Genomic DNA, 21,445 nt, shown 5'->3' on the forward strand with positions numbered 1-21,445 from the left:
AATGAAGGCACTGGTTGTAAAACTAGTACCCTCCAATTATAGACTGCAGTGGCTGTGTTTAACTGTCAGTGTGTCTCCAGTATCCTGTGGTTTGCAGCACAGGCTTCACATTCCAGAGATGCTGCAGACTCACTAGCTAATTACAATATCCCTGGGACTATTTATATTTGCCCACTAAAACATGTGGTATTATGAGAAAACTGGAGTGTTCAGGCTACTGAACCCGCGGAATGAGCACATCAGACCACTGTCCTCCTGGGGAAAAAAAAGGTGTATTTGTGGTGCCTGTATGACAGGCACTTTGCCCTGTCTTTGCACTTGGCAGTCATCTTGGGAAGCCCCAGAGAGGCCAGTGGATAGTCCATGAATAGCTGCAGAGATTTGTAACATATCCGTGTCTTTGGACAGTGGATGCACAGACGCAGTGGTCACCATCAAAGGCTGCACATGTGCAGTGATGGTAGAGCTGGTTATTTGTGCAGACACCAGCCACTCTCCTCTCCATCCTTGGAGTTAGACACACAGGCAGGACTGGAAGCAGCTGTGACATTTATGGGAGGTGAGGCTGAAGGATGAAGTTTGGCTGTGCCATGGTACAGTAACTTGCTCTCGTGTTTTTCAGTGACCCATCACTAGGCAATTATAATGGGATAGGACTCATGACTTCTTATTTCCTCCTCCCCCCACACTTGCTTTAGGAAGTCCCCCAGATAATTTGAAACTGGGCTGAGCTGAATTTGAAACTGGGTTCCTGAGATACATCTGGCTGTAGCTGCTGTATCTCGTAAGAAGCAAATAGGGAAAGCAGTAGCTGACCTCTACCTCTAGTCACAACAGTTATTTGAGTCTCCTGTGAGCTGGAGAAAATGGCTGGACTTGTGCTGCGAGGTGGATTTGTCCTCTGGGTTGGAAGATGCGATACCTGCAGTGCAGGTGACCGTATCAAGTTCCTTTTGGCTTGTTTTTTGGGATCTGATGTACAAGTTTTATGAAAAGCAGCTGAGGGAGCTGGAGTTGTTTAACCTGGAGAAAAGGAGGCTCAGGAGGGACCTTATTGCTCTCTACAAATACCTGAGAGGAGGTTGCAGCGAGGTAAGTGTCAGTCTCTCATTCCAGATAACAAGTGACAGGGCTAGAGGAAATGGGCCTCAAGTTATGCAAGGGGAAGTTTAGTTTGGATATCAGGGAAAATGTCTTCACTGAAAGGATGGCCAGACATTGGAACACGCTGCCCAGGGAACTGGTGGAATCACCATCCCTGGAAGGATTTTAAAGACATGTAGATGTAGCACCTGGGGAACAGGGTTTAGCGGTGAACCTGGCAGTGTTGGATTAATGTTTGGACTTGATGATCTTAGAGACCTTTTCCAGCCTTAAGTATTCTGCGATTCTATGATTCTACTGTACAATAGGTAGTCTCAACACTATAACTTAGATCACTCCACTTAAAAGGTCTTTGAAGTTTTTCAAAGATTGACAAATGGTTCACTCATGTTCAAGGGCATGTTAATACCCAGTAACTCCAAGAAAACCAGTTCAAGCAGGCAAATAATTACCAATAAGTCATCTGTGACTTCTAAGCATAGCCACTGTGTCCTGTGGGCTGGCTCTAACATGTGCATTAGATGTGCCCCGGGGCATGTCCAGCGTCCAGATTCCCCAGCTATCCAGCATGGAGACCCTGGTTTCTTTTGGGTTTGTGTGTCAAGGAATTTCCTTTCTATAGAAAGTAAAGAACTGGGGAATGAAATTGTACAGTCACCCCGAGAGGGAGTGGGGAGTCACCAAAGTGTGCATCGGGATTAGGAGCCTGGAAATACTAGAGCATCCTACAAAGTGTGCATAGCCATGCTGTCACCAATAAAACTGGAGTGAGTTCTCTGATTTAAAAAAATGTGTTTTAAGTGAATCCTTTTCTTAGTATGGTCAGAGAGGTAGCTATTACCCGAGATCACGGACCTCAGTGGACTTCTGGCACTGTGAATAATCTAGGCATCAGGTCTGTGCTGGAGCAGGCAATCTGGCTGAGCTGTTCAAAGACATCAGGAAATATGGAGAATGAATGCTGAAACTACTTAAAAATGTGCTACTGCAGGAAATAAACTGGTAACAGCTGAGCAGTCCCTGTGAAAGGCTTTCCCTGGTCTGAGTGTCAGCAGTGACAAATTCTGACTTCTGCATTCACACAAAAAGTTTAACAAGGGTTAACCCTACACAGGAGTGTGCACATGAATTATTCAGATCTACCTGCATATTAAACAAAATAAAAATAAATCTGTCCCTAAAGGCCTTTTTTTTTTTTTTTTAACTAACAGTATTTTCTTTCTCTGAGAAGTTAAACAAGCCAGGTCTTTTTCTTATTTATGTATTTAAAGTTGATGAAAAGAAAATAATCTAAATTTTGACTGTTCATAGCGCAAGAGTCAACCAGTCCTTTGGCTATAAAAAGACTAATAGATTGTCTATCCATGAGATACTTTCAGGTATTTCTTAGTCCAAATAATTTAGCTTAATTCTACTTTAGAAACCATTCCATGGATTTTTCATCAGTGTAAGCTTTTGATGATGGTACGCATGATGAGAAGAAGGAATATATAGAATCTTAATAAACTGCTCCCAATGCTTAGAGTTAAATTAGTCTGTCTGATATGAATGCTCTCTAATGAGAGCTGTGGCCAGGTTTTGGGATACTGGTAGGTCTTATCTGTTTTGTAGTGATTGACTGACATAAGCAACCACTAAACTTTCTTAAAGAGCAGTCTCTACATGCTTTCCTATTAGGCCTTGTTCATCACACTTAATGGGAATATTTTTATTTTCATGAATAGCTTATTGGTGCAGTTTTCCCATAGCCCAGACATCCTGACAAGGAGAATCTAGCGGGTCTTAGTAAGAAGTTTTTCCTCAAATATCTTTTCTTACACTAAAAATAATACTAGTTTCTTGTACGAGCAAGAAGTAAGAATTGTTGCTAGTTATACTGACTTCATCAGTCCTGCCACTCTGGGCTCCTACACACTTACCTGCTGTCATTTGTCTCAGCTATATGTGTACAGTCCTCTTGGGTGTTACCAATAAAACCTATATTCAAAGAGGTGTGGAGTCCTGCCCTTCCCAAGGCTATTTCAAGGGATGAGTTTGCAGATGTGCCCTTTTGTGGCTTTCTGGAGGAACACAGAGCACCTTGACACCTGAGGAACTCAAAAGAGGCCTTTAAAACAAAGGAACTAGTTAAAACCAGAACCTCATACAAACAGTCCTGGTAAATTTGGCTAGTGCAAGCCTATCTGGCATACAAGGGCATCAAAGGAATAATGAACTCCTATTTAATCTTGTAAATCACTGGAGCAGGAAAGGAGTTGAAAGAAGGCTCATGGCACCAAGCCAAGCGTCCATCACTGAGAAAATGGAAATGACTTCAACACAAAAAAAAGCTTTCAATAATGAGGGGAAGAGTTCGGTGTCAAAACCAGCTTTCAGTGTCGTTCAATATACCACTTGCAACTGCTCAAAAACTGAGAGGTAAAAGAGTAAAAGAGAACAAGGGGACTGATGCAGATAAACAGAACAATGCATCACATAAAGTGGTGTGTTATTAACATGAGATCAGGTGTTGAAAGGTGCTGCCTCAGACACATGAATTTATTTCCTGTTTTTACAGCAGTCTGGGGGATAGATTACAACAGCCTTTATACCAGCTGTGATGGCTAGAAATGTGTATTTACTTACTTGCTTCCATTTTTTTCTTTTCTCTCGTGCTGAATCTTTGGTCAAATTTTCTTATTGGTTTATGTCCATTTTGTCTTTCCTGAAAGACCATCTTTTCTTTCCTGTGCAAGGGTATCAAGTGCTGTATTTGTCCCCTCTGTTTTCAGCTGAAGCTTTAGACTGATGTTTCTGAAACAGTGGCCCCATACTTCACTCCAGTGGCTGCCTACTCACCTGCCTCACTACCTCTGGAAGCTTGCTCCTTTTTGAAGTATAACTCCATTATATGTCTCAAATAAGGTTTCTGCTCCTTATAATCCCAAATGTTGACTAGTGCTTGAGCTGAGATCAACCTCTTTTTGTGGCCTGTGTGAGACTTGTGGTTTGCTTCTTTGCTCGGGCCAAGGAAAAGTATAAATTGTGTCTTCCAGTGTCATGAACAGAGAAAGCAAACCAGGCCAACAGCTTAAATGGTGGTATCATGGACTGGGGGTAAATCTGATTTATAATTTTTATAAAATTGAGATTGTCTAAAATAAGGTGCTCTAAGCCACCTTACTGAGTGAGACCTAGAAGATAATAACAAATGCTGGAAAATACCTCCTTCATATTGGTGTAAGACCTGTCCCACGTGATTCGGCAAGGCCTCATTATTAGCTTAAGCTCATAGCTTCTCTCCTTACTGAAATCTGGGGATCTGGTGAGAAGAAAGGTCAGCATGAAGTGCTACTTAAATCCCAGCTGTAACATCAGTGGACACAAAGGGTACTCTGGTTAATGGCAAGCACCTCTTTAAAACACTCTCGAGGCCTTTAATCTATAGGCTTCGGAAAGTTTTATAGTTCCAAAATTCCCTTGCAAGCTTCTTGTAAAATTTAGGAAACTAATTTTTTTTAATGGCTTGTACAACTCCTTTAACCTCCACTTCACTGCTTCATGTAGGGCTTGTGGGCAGCCAATAAATCTCTGGTTTGTTCCTCTAGAGGTTCATTTGTTAATGCTTTGGGTATAAGTCAGATAACCACTGATGGCTGCTGCTGATGAATCAAACTGCTGGGAGTGCTGAATATGGGGTGAATTATCCATGTAAAAATAAGCTGCTCCTTCTTCTTTCTGTCTTTGCTGGAGAGTTGGAATACAGTGGAATAAACAGTGCAAGAAGACAGAACTCTTATCTTTTGTAAGTCTTTGGAAATTATTTCTTCTGACAGCCAGAGAGAGTTGGAAAAAACTTATTCCAGCCAGCTACTTTCTTTCAAATTCTTTTTTTACAAACATTTGCAATGAGACAGGTCTAAACAGTACCTGAGCTGCAAGACTCATCTACCTGGACTTGTGCAAAGCATTTGACACTACACTGCATGATATACTTGTGTCTAAATTGGAGCAACATGGATTTAACAGATGGATTTCGATAAGGAATTGGCTGGATGGTTGCACTAAAACTGTTGTGGTCAATAGCTTGATGTCCAAGTGGAAACCAGTGGCGAGTGGTGTCCCTCGGGGTTTGGTATTGGGACTGATGCTGTTTGACATTTTTTTTGTGACTCAGACAGTGGGATTGAGTGCAGCCTCAGCACTTTTGCCGACAACACCAAGCTATGAGGTGCAGCTGACACAGTGGAGGGAAGGGATGGCATCCAGAAGAACCTTGACAGACTTGAGAAATGGGCCTTTGTGAACCTCAGAAGGACCAACAAGGCCAAGTACAAGGTGCTGCATGTGAGTCAGAGCAACCCTAAGATCAAATACAGGCTGGGTAGAGAATGTATTGAGAACAGTCCTGAGAAGGACTTGGGGTTGCAGGTGGATGAGAAGCTCAACATGTCTGGGCAATGTGCACTTGCAACCCAGAAAGCCAACCACATCCTGGGCTGCATCCAAAGCAGTGTGGACAGCAGGTCAAGAGAGGTGATTCTGCTCCTCTTCTCTGCCCCTGTGAGACCACACCTGGAGTGCTGTATCCAGCTCTGGGTTCCCCAACATAAAAATGACATGGAGCTTTTGGAGAAAGTCCAGCAGAAGCCACAAAGATGATCAGAGGGCTGGAGCACCTCTACTATGGAGACAGGTTGAGAGATTGGGGATGTTCAGCCTGGAGAAGAGAAGGCTCCAGGGACATCTTCTTCCAACCTTCCAGTACTTAAAGAGAGTTGCCAAGAAAGCCGAGAGAGACATTTTAAAAGACATTTTATGTAGTGATTGAACAAAGCAGAATGGCTTCAAGGAGAAAGAAAGTAGGTTTAGATTAGATATAAGGAACAAATTATTCACAGTGGTGAGGCACTGGAAAAGGTTTCCAGATAATTTCTGAATGTCCCATCCCTGACAAGTGTTCAGAGTCAGGCTGAATGGGACCCTGAGCAACCTGGTCTAGTGTAAGTTGCCCCTGCCCATGGCAGGGGGTTGGAACTATGTGATCTTTAAGGTCCCTTCCAACCCAAACCATTCTATGACCCTGTGACTCTCTGGTACTATGATTTTATGGTTCTTTGACTCTAGCCTTCTCCATTGCCCTGATTGCCATGAGCAAACAAATGACACCTACTGCTGGAACAATATGAAAATTTTGTGTCTGGCTGCTTTGTCATTGACCCCAGTGTTGTAATCACAGGCAGCTCACCAACCCATGCAGCTGATCATCAATGAAGAGGAAAAGGCCTTTCTGACTGCCTCCTGCCAGCATACCAGAAAGACTAGGGCACTGAATGATGATAGCATCAGTGTGCACTTCATCCCCTCCAAAATACTACTTCCTGTTGCCAAGTGCAACTATGGTTGGGGCAATGATTTACTGGTATGGATGTGGGTAATTTTGTTGTGGTAGAAGAGCCTTGGAGATGAACACTTCAGTGAGCTCTCAAAAATATTCCTAAAATCTGATACTCTCTCAGCTCTTGACATGATTTCCTTTCCTGTGGAGGAAGAAATGTCAGGAACTGCAGAAATACTGTAGCAGATGATGGCTACTATAACAATAACAGCAACACGTGATGAATAAAGTAGTAGATCTCTCCTTTAGGATTTGGACACTTTTAGTTCTATCCTAGCCCTGAATTGAGACACATCTTGCCTGTTCAGAAATAGCTGTTTTCAGCCTAGAGCACTGTGGAAGATAAAGACACCAAATGTTTAGACACAAATGTTTAGAAGAAAAATAACCCTAATCTACACTCTCGTTTCACATAACTAATTTTCAGACATATCTAATTAAATACACCATGTAAGCTTAGAATATGGCATGATAACATATTTTTTTCTCTGATTTTTAGAGTATATTTTAGCACAAAAAGTAACTAAGGTAGGTAAGAAAAATTAGGGCTCTCTATAGTGGTGCTAACCTTGCAGACTGTACTGGAGGAATTAAAAGGGACATTGAGGATCTAGTGAGCATAGGGGGTCTTCTTTGTGGACACAGGCAATCCATGGAAGCTTAAGTTTCAAGACTGCAGAAATATTAGGCAAGAAAATTGACAAGATCATGTATTTGCTGAAAGACTCCCAAGTGATACAGTTTCCATAGGAATTTATACACCTCTCTGGTCTGCAATAAAGTTTATTGCCATTGGCTATCCTCTAGTAAAAGTAACATGTGCTATTTTATCACAGTCTATAGAGACTGCTGTTTTCAGAAGTCTCAGAGAACCAACCTCCCTGATCTTGTCTGTTTTTGATCCCTCATCAATACATTGACAAGGTTGATAATTCAGCTGAGAGTTTGAGCAAGACCAAAGTAAGGAGCATTTCCTGAAAAAGCTACTTTGTTTGATATTAGTGCTTTTGTCTGGCAGTCTTCCATGATAAATATATTCTGGACACGACACTTGAGGCTGTGATGTCCAGTGCCTTTTCTGATTCCTTTCTCACCTGCTTTCCACATTCCTTTCCAGGTTGTTGTCTCACCAAAAATTTTCACAATTAGAAGTAGTCCAGTGGTTCCCCCTGTGAGTGTTATCTTGGGATACTTGGGGATGCAAAGCAGGAGCCTTTTCTCAGAAAACTTCTTCAGGCATAATAAGAAGTCACTGACTCTGTTCTACTTTGAGAAGTCTTTCCAAATGTGCTCACTGCTGTGTTTTCTGGCTATTAAAACTTACCTTTGTTGTTTTGTTTTTCTGGGTTTAAGTGCTGTATAAATTTTGTGAGTTTTTGCCCCTGAACACCTGACAGTCAGGAAAATCTCAACATCCACAACTGCTGCCACCACACTGTCTGTATCAGATCCTTAATGGAGCCAGGCAGAAATCCATCTCATACTCAGGGCAACCAAGCATGGCCCCTTTAGTCTGGTCTTCAGATAATTATCTTGCAACAAAGGTTGTAGGACCATAGAAGGAGTACAGAGCGGTTTGATCATCCTTTGGCCGTGCTTTACGGTGTTGCGTGCAGCATGGACATCTGTCCCGCTAAAGAGAATCTGGCTGCATATTACAGTTTGATGATGTATAAATTGTCCAGTGCCAAGTTTTGCCATCTTCTCCCTGTATCAGGAAGATCTGGGTGTGTTTTCTTATTCTGGAAAACAGGCTGCTTCCTGTAAGGGGGTTATTACTTACGGGTAACGAGACATTCGGCTGATTTGATCAGCAGAGCAGCGCATAAGAAATTACTTTTCTAGCCAAGTATGCTGTTACAAATCTGAGCTTCTCTTTCAGCTCACTATTTTAGTTTTAATATGGACTAGGGTCTGCTGCTTTTCAGGAGATGTAATCATGTTAGAGGGTTTCAGTGGCCCCATATTGTTTCAGAAGTTCTAATAAAGTAAGAGGCTTATGATCAAAGACAGTCTTATTAAATGCCATGTTTATGTCATTACTGATTAAACAGTTTATAAGCCAGTTGGGAAACCACACCTGTCCTGGTACATAAACCTTTTAAATCAAAGCAACCGAGAACAGGAAAGTCCCACCCTTTCACCCTGTGCTTGAGCAAGGTGCAATAGTAACCTTTGTCCATGAAAATTTAGGCAGGTGTGTTCTTTCCCATTTACTTGTAGACAGGACTGGGAATGTATGGGATCTCTTTCTATAAGTCACTGACAATGTGGTGCTTCCTTGGTGGTAGAAAAACCAAAGAACAGCCCCTGTTTTGACTGTAAGTCCAGCACGAAAATGCTATATGACACATTAAACTGTTTGGAGAAAGTCCTCAGTAAGCAACTTTCAATGCATTGTTAGTGGAAAAACACTGCCAGGGAAACATCCTGTTCAAGTGCTGGAGAAATGATCACAGCATTGCTTATTTTTTTACATTATTATTGTGGTTCAAGGTTTAAACTCTGAAAGCTTCATGCTGTCTCCCTCACAATCTCAGTTCCAGTCCTAACGTCAAGGGAACATACTCCATCCAAATTGCTTCCAGGCATATGAAATAAACAAAATGTTAGTAGCAGTAGTAGTACTAACAGTAGTAATACCACTAGTAGTGGTAACAGTAATAATGTACTTTCTTGTCCTTCAGCTGAAATAGTCTTAAAGATTACTTTAAGTCACAAATTAATTTTGGAGGTTTTCCTAGGTATTTTTTTCCCAGTTCCACCTGGGCAATCTGGTTTGACTACTTTCTCAGATCAAATAACAATATTTTGGGCTTGTTTGTTTCTTCTCTTCAAGAGATTTTGAAAATCATAGCTGATTAATCAAGTCAATAGCTGAATTTAAAAATCTGCAACCTTTATTCAATCCTGATGGCAAATGAGACAATGTAAATATAAATTATGTGTGATTAGTTAACATTTCTGTCCTTTTCTGCTTCACTCACTGCACAAAATGGAGAGCATTCCCTACAAACAGAATACGTCTCACACAACTTCATTACTCTGAGAATTCCTGTCAGTATGAGCTCCCTTTCTGCTGAACAGAAGGAACTGGGCCCTGCCTAGTAGGGGTTCAGTCTGTCCTTAGATCAGAGACAGTTGTGATGAGTTGTCTTCTTAAAGACCCCTATATTTCTCTGCTGACTCAAAAGGGACCAGAGGAAACTTGGATACACCAGATGTCTCCTTTTCAGACAGCTGAAACTGAGATGCATCTCATCCTTGACAGAGTTCTCAATTTTTTAGTGCATGGTCTGATGACAAGTTTTCTGTAATGCTACTGAAATCCTCCAACAACCAAAGTGTCCATTACCTCCAAGGGCTTTGGTTTGCAATGGAGTATCCAGCAGTGGAGGTTATCTCACCAGCTGTAGATGTTTACTAGGTGAGGTTTAGTGTGCAACTGGAGCATCCCAAGCTTTCTTTATGTTAAGGAATAGAAACAGTAGTTTTTGACATCTGTTTTAGTATGAAATTAATCTTTCCCTAGAAGTACCTGTGCCAAACTGTATGAGAGACTCTGTTATCATCCTGTCTAGAGAGCTGACATGTAGTCAGATGAACCCCATGTGAAGTGCTCTGTAACCAAAGAATGATAGCATGGTTTGGGTTGAAGGGGACCCCAAAGACCATCTAGTTCCAATCCCTCTGCCATGGGCAGGGACACCTTTCGCTAGACCAGGTTGCCCAAAGCCCCATTCTCCCTCTGAGTATAGTGGAGGCATTATCTAAATTTGACACAGAGTAAACTGATAGTGTGATTAAATCAGATCCTTTCACTGGGTTTGGGTGTGAACTCTGAGACATCTGAAGTCTTATCATTGAAATGGCCCTACATGACATTTTTCAAAGAACAGCCGTCATATGTAATTTAATGAAAAAATACATAAAGGAATTTGCAATTTGCCTATCCATAGCCTGAATGAGGAAAATCCTATTATGATTCACTTGTGTGCTTTATCAGTCTTGAATGTAAATGAGATTAAGTTGTGAGCGTGACTTATTTTCATTACAGCAAGTTCTGTTTGCAAAATAGTTTGCTTATGCTTTATAGTGTTATTTAGGCTTTTGAAACTGCATTTTGAGAGGAAATCTCAGGGAAAAAAAAAAGAGAAGAGATGGATTGAATCTGACTCTTAACTAATTTCCATTGAAAAAACATGTTAATGTGCACGCCTTCAGAGTTACTCATGATGTGAACATTTGCTTGAGTTGCCAGAGAAAATGGGAGCAACTTTGGGTCTGAGCTAATGAGGGGAAGACTCAGCAAGATGTTCTTGTCTCACTGTATCTTGCACTTGTGTATTTTTAGCAATAGGGATTCTCAAGCTCCATGAGATGAGCAATACTTCACAGTTTGAGGCTCCTGGTGACCTGACATAATGATGTCACTTGGGCAGCATTTTAGGTTTCACCATCCACAGCCTATCTCCTGTGAATGGTTAACAATTTTCCTTCCCAGTCAGTGTGGTCTCTTTGTGCCAGCAACACTCAATTGCCTTCCTCACGTTCCTGGGGTTGGGGCAAATGAGGCATATGTACTGCATGGTGGAATAAACTGTGGGATGGCTTACAGGGACAGGTCATACTGTGTTTTGTGATAGCCAGGAGGGAGTTTTCAAGTTCTAGTAGGGTCCATTTAGCATGATTTATAGCTGCAGTCATGGCTGGTTGCAGTTTGTCAGAAAGGTGTATCACTGGAGTTGCTGCAGAGGTGATTATGAGGTGGAGCCATGAGGCCCTGGAGCATCCTAACTACTTTATTTGCCTTCCTGAATGTCCAGTAATAGCTGAAAATAGAGTGGACAGGAGGGAAAAGCTGTTGACAGCCAGGAAAGTTACTGTAATACTAAAGGCCTCAACTTGGCACCAGGCAACCATTTCTCTCTTTGCAAACAATTAAGATTATATTTCCACAGAGAAAGCTATTTCTTTAGAAAAAAGTCCAGAAAATGAAGAAAACTTTATATTTTATTTGCTGTCTGCTATCTTGATTAACCTAGAGACTAGCCTATGCAGGGTTTTGCACCTGTTTATTCATAATAATGTGAAGAATTATATAATTAGGTGGGTGTCTTTTTGTGTTCCAGCTGTTTTCAGCTTCTGCAGTGCCTTTTAGCCTGAAAGGCTCATGAGGGCAACTAAGAAATCCAAGACTCATCAGGCCTAAGTTCATCACACAGAAATATTTATCTACCCTGGAAAAGTTTCAAGAGCTCACCAACTGAACAAAGTTAGAAGAACTGCCATAGTTTAAAACCAATTTATCAAAATAAGTTACTCTTATGTCACCAGGTTTGTGTGCTGGAATTACAAAGACAGGAGTTAATGTGTGTTATCATTCACGTGTGAGGGGAAGACGAGTTTGGAATAGCCCAAATAAGAGAAAGTCACGTATTCTCTGTTTGGTTTCTCACAGCCTGTCTTTTACAGCGCCTTTGCCTGTAACTCCACAGTGTTTTTCGTTCTGGGAGTGGCTGTTCATTTGGATTTGAACCCTTTGGAGCCAGTTGGGAGCTAAAAGTAGGATGTTTGCATCCACACAGTACTGCATCTCCAGGAACTGGATGCATTCCTGACCATGGCACCACTGCATTCCTACTGTCCCCAGCAGGGTGTAGCAGCTGGGACTTCGGGTCCCAAAACCATGGGCTAGTTGGGGCTGGGATCATATTGATGCTGGAGTTGAGTAGACTCACTAGTGTGGTTTATGATTGAGCTAATAATAGCTTGTTAGAACAAAGTCAGAAGCTTCGGACAAATATCTTCTGTCAAAATTAATAACTCATAATAATGACAGGTTGATTAGAGTAAGTTATGTTAAAATGCTATGAAAAATGTATGTAGTCAAATTTCTTGGACAAGTGGTTTTTGATAAAGACACAGACCTATTAGAATGGATCCAGAAGAGATCCATGGAAATTATGAGAATGCTGGAACAACTCTGCTATGAAGAAATTCTCAGTTGGGGATGCTTAGAAATTCTCAGTTGGGGATGCTTAGCTTGGAGAAGTGAAGGTTTGTGGAGGACCTTCTCATGGCTTTTCCCTGTATGAAAGGGTCTTGTAAGAAAGAGAGAGAGACCTTTTATCAAGGTCTGTATTGACACAACAAAGGACTACAATTTTAAACTGAAAGAAGGTAGATTTAGATTGGAGAGAAAGAATTAAATTTTACAATGAAGGTGTAGAAACACTGGTACATACTGCCTAGAGAAGCTGTACATGCCCCATCCTTTGAAGTGTCCAAGGACAGGTTGGATGGGGCTTTAAGCAACCTGGTCTAGTGGAAGGTGTCCTGTTCATGGCAGAGATATTGGCATTAGATGATCTTTGAAGGCCCCTTCCCACCCAAAACATTTTGTGCTTCTATGATTCTACAATTAAGTGTTTCATTCTGCACCTGTGTGTTTTTCTACATGAGGGTTAATGAATTATACGGCATTTTCAGGATGTTGTGGCAATGCAAACATTAACTACTGATTTCTGTAGAACTCTGTCCAGGGCCTGTTACAGCTTGAATTTATGCTTGGTTTTGAGTTTTGGACTAAGCAGATTAGACTATGTCAGAATTTTGTTATGGTTTTTCCCAACAAGAACAAGCTTGGTTTCTAAAGTGCTGTTTGTGGTCTAAGATAACAACCTAAATACAGTTGAAGGCATATTCCATTGCCTGATCAATGTCTTGTATTTATACATTTGTTACGGACAGGATTTGACCTGATGGATTCGTTCAGTGTGAAGCAGATTTTTGGAATGAAAGAAAACGGAATTCAGAGTGCTTATGTACGACTTGGAAGCTTTCCTGTTGTTCAGAAAACTGAGTGAGTAGCCTATTTTTTTTACTTTATTTTCATTTTAACCTCTGCTTTGCACTCTTTGGTTCCTCTTGTAGGAGTTATCTGATACCTACACATATAATGCTGCACCAACTATAGGCTCCATCCTGGTAGAGTATGAGCTAGGTTTGATGTATCTCAATGATTCTGACGAGTAATATCAAGAAATTCACTAAAGAACTTAGTGCTTAATAAATAGCTTCTAAAAGGAATTTTTCATGGTGCTCCCATTGGGAGCATTTTGCTAAACACAAGAGGCCAGTTCCTGGCAGATGTTGTTACCAGTTAGCTAATAGGGGTTTTGGCCTCGTAAAAGAATGAGCAGTTTTTAATCCTGTGTCAACGTGGATTCAGTCCTGGGAGCCTCTTATGACCTAAGGCTGCCAGTTGTGTCATAGTCTATCACAACAGTTTCTCTTCAGGTTGTAACTTGAGCCCTGCTAACATTAGTCTTGAAAAGAGTGAGTGCATAATTTCATTGAGTAGCCATGAGCCATAGATAGTATTGTCATCATTAATGCTTTTGCAGTAAATTTCTCTGTGCTGGTTTGAACTTTAGCTTAAAAAATCAATAGTAATTCTTTACCTTCTTATGGAGAAGGGCAGTTATTTTTTATTCTGTTTTTAGCTTTTTTTACTCATCTCACTGCATATTTCAATATAAGGCCTGGGAATTTATATTTTCTTATATTTTCTTGATTTCATAATATCTTTTTTGTCCTGGAATCAGCCTGGATTGATTTGCTCTTTTCCCTCCTCCTCTTTCTCCATATAAACACACAATTAAAAAAAAAGTAAAAATATATATAAAATATAAATAAAATATATTATATAAATAATGTAAATATTTAAATTATATAAATTATATATAAATATAAATTATATATAAATATAAATTATATAAATAATATAAAATATATTATATAAAATATATAAAAATACTGAAAGGAAAACTGTTTACTCCAAAGTCCATAAATGATATCAAGTCTAAGGGTAAGTAAACTCATGATCTGTGATCTGATTCTACCCAGCCAACTAAAGACATCTTGGTCTTAATATTTACATAACCGGTCTGTGTAAAGGTAGAAATAAACCTATTTCACTTGTCTCACAGCAATCTCTTGGTTCTGGGTGATACTATGACAAGTAGGACTAGTGCAATCACTGGAGTACAAGCAGGACTATCAAGTATGAGTTGATAATCTTCATATCAGGCAACTCAGTCAGCACCACTGTGATGTGATGTCTAATCCTAGTTTCCATAATTCAGCAGATAGAAATGGGGTGAATGAAAGTTTGAAGAGCTGTGAAGCAAGTCTAACAGTGAGAAATTCAAGAAGTGCAGTGCAGACAAGTAAAATTAAGAAGCAGTTAACAACTGAAGTGATTGTTCTCTGTAAGAACCTCTGGGAAATCAAAGTTTAGTAAAGGGTCTTTGGCTAAGGAGAGTGGTAGACTGAAAGTCCGTGGTAACTTGTTAATGGCACCAAAAAGCAGCAGGGAAGAAAGACCTACTTTTCATTATGAATGTAATTAACCACTGAAAAAAGTTATCACAGATTACAGAGAGTCGTCCGTTTGAATTTCTTTTTCAACTTAAGGGTTGAAGCACTTTGTTGTTGTTTCTATTGTTGTTTTCCCAGAAAGATTGAGGGAGTGAAGCCAGACCAACCAGCTATGACGGTTTTCCGTCTGCTCAGATTACACCCATTTATTTGTTGTTGCTGTTGTCTTTAAAACAAGTAGAATATTTTATTGCCCAGGACAATAAGAAGTAAAACATCCTTAATTAGTAGATTGAAATGACTAAGCTTCCTTTTGAATGATTCTGAAACATGGAATTAAAGAAAGACTCTTATGTTTTTGGCCTTTTGTATTGTAACTTCCACAGCCCTCTGGTTTGGGAACGAACCCAAATGGATATAACACCATGGAAGGTGTTTGCATATTTAATTCCTTTTAGCCTTTGTATGCCAGGACTCTGAGACACTGCATATAGGGTCATTGCTCACAGAAAATAAAATCTTGTAAAGCTGCACAAAACCCATAACTGGAATAATAAAACAAACAAAAACATCTGTCCTATCTCACAGATAACCTCAAGCAATGTTTAGCAACCAGTAGCAACATCTCATAATTAGATACAAAATCATTAACTGAGTAATATATGTAATTCACTTTATTATCTGCTTAAAGGATTTGTATCCTTTTATATAAGCAACAGCACTTTTACAAAGTGCCAGCTTAGCTGCCTGGGAAATATGCCTACTGATCTTCTGATCTGTACCTAAAACTATGAACTTTTTCCTCTTTGTGGTGAGGTATCATCTGTGAGCAGGCAAATGTAACAGACAGGAGCTTGGATGCAGTCAATGACCTGATCACTGAGAGACTCACAGGTCTCTGTAGCTGGCTGAGGGCTGGTCTCGAAATCTGACTGGTGCTTCTCCCCACTCCTCGTGTAGCTGGGACTGTCCTATCATTTGTTCACTGCTCCTCAGAGGATCTTCTGGCTGAAATTTTGCCCCAAATGTATGGTTTTGAGTGCTCAGGCTTGTTTCTCATTACTATTGTCTTGTCTAATGCCAAGATTTTGTCTCACTGTCTTGCTCTATGTCTCCGAGTCCTGACTCCAGGGCCTTCCTCCTGGCCATGTCCATCCCTCAGTTTTCTCTTGCCTGCTCTGGTTCCAGCCTGACTTGATCATGATCTCAGCTATCTTGGCTACCACCTCACAGAACTACCTGATTCTTGGCCAAGCTTCTAGTCATGAGCTGTTTACTCTTCGTATCGGTACATTGTTGTCTTCCCTGGTTTCTGAGTCTTGGGCGTACGCCTTGGTGTGTTTTTCTGGAGTCTCTGTTTCCTAACATCAGCTTTGACTTCAGTCACCTGCCTTAGGTTTCTCCATGAGCCCTTGCCCTGGTCTCATCATCTGTCTCCTTCCCAGAGAAGAAATTGTCCAAAAAGCTACAGGAGCCTCCTACACTGAACAAGAAACCTGCTGAAAGTGTCCTTGTTCCTTACTTCTTCCCAAACATATATTTCATATGAGGAACAGCAGAGACAACTGAGATTGTTCAGCCTAGAGGACAGAAAGCTCAGGGAGGGAGAATCTTATCCATGTGTTTAGATACCTGATAGAGAAGAAGCAAAGAAGATGGAGCCAGGATCTCCTTAGTCATATTCATTGACAGGCTGAGAAGGAATGGGAATAAATTAAATCCATGAATTCTAAACACAAGAAAAACCTTTAGCTTAGATGATCTCAAGAGGTCCCTCATTATCTCCTATTTATAACAAGATAAAGGAGATTAGGCATGACTGAGGTGGAATGACTGAAGGTTTTTTTTGTCTTTTAGAGAGTAAAGGACTGAAGGGAGAGTTGAGAAACATAGAACAGATTGCAGCAAAGAGAGGAGAACAAGTTGTTCACATAGCTCCTGTGGGAAAAAAAGTCGTTTTGGGAAAATTAAACTATAGCAAGTGAGATTTAGGATAGGTTTGGGGTTATTTGGTGTTTTGGTTTTTTTGTTTGTTTTTTTTTTTCAGCATGTAGGACAGTGAAAGACAGGAAGAAATTACCTAGAGAGGTTGTATCTATTCCTTCACTGAGGTTTCTGAGGTAGAAGACAGAAAGACATCTGCCAAGGATGCATGGGTGAGGTTGATTGTGTTGTGAAAATCCTTCTCGCTATTAAAATTTTTTCTTTGTAGAAGTTGTGATTCAACTGACCTTGTAGTTGAGTTAGTTGACTCTTAGACTAACCTGCAGCATTGGGGAATTTTTTTGTCTTCGAGTTTTATGAGGCCCTCTTCTACAATCTATCCTGTTGTCAGAATTATAGACCAAGGAGCTGGCAAAGTGCTCCCTGTAGGTACCAGGCATCCAGCAAAGCTCTGTAGTATGGATCATCAGTCCAAGTCAGCCTTGTGTGAAAGAAGAAAATAAAATATTTCTGGGGACAGTAATTCCTGCCCTCGGATCTCTAAGTAAAGCTGAACTTCTAGATGGAGGTCATTTTTAGTGAGGAAATAAGTGAAAATTCCTAAACAAAGTTCTTGTTATATATGTAGCAATGCATCTCTGTAAAAGGAGTAGGGACCAGCAGCTTCAAAAAAAGCTTTTGTTACATCTTCAGAGCAATGAGAGTGTCTTCAGATTTGCTTTTGGTATGAAACCTTTTTCTGTTTGGAACTTGCAGCCAGTTCCTCGGCCACTTTAAAAATCAGTTGAGGGTGGCAGGTAATAGGTCATTATAGTTTTCTGTCGGTTTAAATCTACCTGATGGGCTGTTTGTCAGCCCTGTGTGATGAGGTGTGGCCAGACTTACAGGGATATTTAGGTACCTAACTCCCAGTTATTTCTGTGGGCACTAAGCATTAAGCATCTGAAAACCCTTTCTGAAATTAAGCTTGCATAATGGTATTCCTGTTCCCAGCTCAGAGATGTCCAGAATCATAAAATCATTAAGACTGGAAAAGACCTATAAGATCATTGAGTACAACTGTTATCCTACACTGCCATTTTCACTGCTAAACCATGTCCCCAAGTACCATATCCATACGTTTTTTTGAGCATTTTCAGGGATGGTGAATTCACCACTTCCCTGGGCAGTCCGTTCTAATGCCTGACCACCTTTTTGGTAAAGAGTTTTTTCTTAATATCTAGTCTAAGGTGATCCTCTTTCCAGGTCCTACTTCCGTTCACCTCCAGATGCTGCTTCTGGCCCTTCCTGTAGATGGGTATCACATTTGCTAACCTCCCGTCAGCTCAGACCTCCTTGGTTAAATAACCAGTACCAAAAAATAAGACAGCCTTGTCTGCTTTTCTAAGGGAAGAATTTTGTAAAGGAGCTATTGGGACTCTGGTTCAGTTTTCTTTGGGAAGAAGCTGGAAGAGTTCAGAGAGTGCCTTTTTCCCTAGGAGGAAAAACCAATTTATAATGGTGCACATCCTGCATGGGCACTTTATACAGCAAAAACCACAGCAATGGATGAAGCCACAGTGTTCTGAATTTGTAACTTGACTAAAAAGACAGGGAATTCAAAGCACAGATTAAAATATGATCTAGTATTTTGGCATTAGGAAAGACCGGCTCTCGACCTTTGCTGTAATTGCAAAACAGACTATTCTGGAAATTTTGAGGACTTTTTGCTTTTAACACAATTAAAGGCCTCTAGTTTTATGTACCTTTGACTGTGCCACTTTCTACATAGTGATGGATTATGTCACCTATTTGTTAAGAGAATCTGTCTTCATAGTTTGCTCTTCATTGATTGCTGCTGTTGTGTTTTGTTTTCTAATGAATACTTGTGCCTGACTGCTCAGATGTGCCAAAACAAAGACATGATATTTAGGAAGGGTTTGTTTAGGAATGATCAGAGAAGCAGGCTGGCTTGGGCATGAAGAACCATGTTAACTGGGACTCTTCAGGTGAGAAAAGAGATGGCTTAGAGGTATTATAAACAAAGTCTGAAAAATCATGAATGCTATAAAAAATAAAACAAGAAGAGGTTCATTGTGTTGTCCCTGATAAGATCTGAGTTAGGTCCTGAACAAACAGGAGGACGCTCCTTATACAGTGGGTAGCAGAGTGTGATTCCTTGTCAAAGGATGTTGTGAATGTCATAAGTTTACCTGAGTTCAAGGGGAAGATGCAGAAGTCCATATTAGATAAATCCACAAAAATGTATTAATATAGAAATTGTTTTTGTCCCTGAATTTGACTCCCAGATCCCTAAAACTGGGGGTAGGAGAGAGATATGTTTGTTCTATTCATTCCTGTCCTTAGGCATCCAGTAATGGTTAGTGACAAAAAAAAAAAAAAAATGATGATGCTGTATTGGTGATCCCTTCTGTCCAGCCCTGCATCCCCATGTTATGATATGTTTTTATGCTGGAGTAGAGTCAAACTGTGTTTGATTTGGTTGTGGTGTCATACCAAGTAAATTTCTGGCTAATGTGTTTGCAATGTTTGATTTGAGAAGGTTCTCCTGTTCTCACAGGCCATCAGCCAAGGAGCATCTTCTTGGAAAGACATCAGTTGTAGTGCCTGTTTTGGGGCAAATATCACAATGTTTGTTGCAATAACTGTACTTTTATAGAGGGTTTCAGATGTTCCTGCCCATTCTCAGAAGTCACAGGTCTCCAGCACACCTGGGGAAGAACAGAATTATTTACAGGTTATATGAACAGAAGCATCAAGTGAAAAACAACCTTTTTAACGTGATGGATACTCAACTGCAGGTTTTCACTATTTCTTATCCAATTTGAGAGCTTCTCCATTGGAATTAAAAAAGGCTTCACAAGGACAGAATTGCCTGGAGGGCGCAAGCTCATGTTTATCTCTCTGCAGGTTTCCAAATAAAGCAGATTTTGTAGGAACTATAATGATACTTTACGGAACTGTTGCTGGGACATGGAGTGAGTTTTAGAAGTTCTGCTCTTCACTGCTGAGCCTGATACAATGTTCTCTTTCCCCTCCCCATGCCAGGGATGTATTTCCACAAGGTCTGCCTGATGAATATGCCTTTGTAACTACCTTTAAATTCCGGAAGGCTTCCAGGAAAGAAGACTGGTATATTTGGCAGATTATTGACAAGTATGGTATACCACAGGTAAGAGGCCCTTTTGCAGCCAGCAGGAACAACCTTCTTTCTCTATTTTTGTTGCCATGAACCAGTTTTCTTGCCTAAGCCTCCCACTCCTTTTTCCTTGCAAACTGATAAAAATCCCTTTACCTGTTTTTCACTGCATTTTGCTGAAAATTCTTTACCTTTAATTCAGCCCTGGAGGAAGGTTTGCATAGACCCTGGTTTTTATTAGTATGAAAATAAATGTGTTGATTTGAAAGAGGGACAAAAAATACCATCCTTGCTCTTGAAACTACTGTTGAGTTTTTAGTTGTTTTGTTCAGATAGTTCTGTTTACAGAAATTATTTTGCCTGTTTGGAAAACTATTGTCACACAGAGCAGTGAGTTATGTCAGGTTTTTGCACAGAGTTCTTCTAGGTGTCATGCAAAGTTTTATGAGTTCCTGCTTTTGGTGTGGATGTAACACTTATTATAACTCCATAACCCTAAATCCTGGCTGCTGCATGATATGATATAATATTTTTTCTTGAAGTACTCTCATGTTCTCAGAAGAAAAATGCCATAAGGGTGTACTAAAGTGCTCTCTGCCCTTAGAGAGCATGTTCTTAACAGCTTGCTAGAGTTTAGGTGTTTGAGTGTGCTTGAGGAGGGAGTGGTTTGGATGGGCTGTATGTTTTTCTGATTAGCAACGAATATGGTGCAGCACCAAATACCATGCTGATGGTATTACTCATGACTCTAAACTGGAGTGTCAGCATGGGCTCACATAGCTGTGTAATTCAGTATTGTTGCTTTAGGACTGGTATTCAAAACGATTTTGGGAACTCTCCGTGAAAGATAGGTGCAGTTGGAAGCATTAGCTAACTGGGTTTGAGACAATGGTAAAAGGTTTAGATGACAATTATTATTCATTTATTAGATGAAATGTCTTTTACTGTGTTACTTGCATTGTTATTTGCTGCAGAGTGAGAATGCATGTATCACGCAGTATTTCTTGGAAGAAGTTGAAAACTTGAACTGTTTAGGTGTGAAGAGAAAAAAAACACTCAATGTTTCAGTAATTACGTCAAAGTACCTTAAAATGGGGTGCCAGAAGTGCGTTAGAGCCTCATGAGCCCCGTATCATGTAAAGTCAGTCCTTCTTTGGCCAGTCCATTGCACACCTGCACAGCTCACATATGTAGACACTTCTGAGCCAATGCTGATCTGAGCTGGCATTCCCAGGCAGCACAGATCTCAGCTGCATGGAGAAGCTGGGTCAGATCTGGAGTCAGATCTGGACTGCTTACATCACACACAGCTCGGTGCCAATGTGGTCCAAACTCCTTCCAGCTCTGCAGCTTGCAGACTCATCATTTGCTCCCCTGGCTCTGCCTGCTCCATTGCCTGCTGCTTGCTGGTAACTGCCTGACTTTGGTTAAAAAGAAACCAATTTGTAAATGAACTAAAAGTATCATGTGTTCAAAAGCCAATTTTTTCCTGCTCT

General features: G+C 40.5%; 1 protein-coding gene across 1 annotated transcript in view; it reads left to right on the forward strand.

Annotated features, from left to right (window-relative positions):
• Positions 1-21,445, forward strand: part of COL22A1 (collagen type XXII alpha 1 chain) — a gene marked incomplete at its 5' end in the record, with an annotated part of 204,959 nt that overhangs the window by 56,858 nt on the left and 126,656 nt on the right. The window contains 2 exon segments of the mRNA XM_032713141.1: positions 13,235-13,346; positions 19,859-19,982. Coding sequence (XP_032569032.1) covers positions 13,235-13,346; positions 19,859-19,982 — 236 coding nt within the window.

Source organism: Chiroxiphia lanceolata, chromosome 1 (genome assembly GCF_009829145.1).
Source record: "Chiroxiphia lanceolata isolate bChiLan1 chromosome 1, bChiLan1.pri, whole genome shotgun sequence".
Classification (NCBI taxonomy): domain Eukaryota; kingdom Metazoa; phylum Chordata; class Aves; order Passeriformes; family Pipridae; genus Chiroxiphia; species Chiroxiphia lanceolata.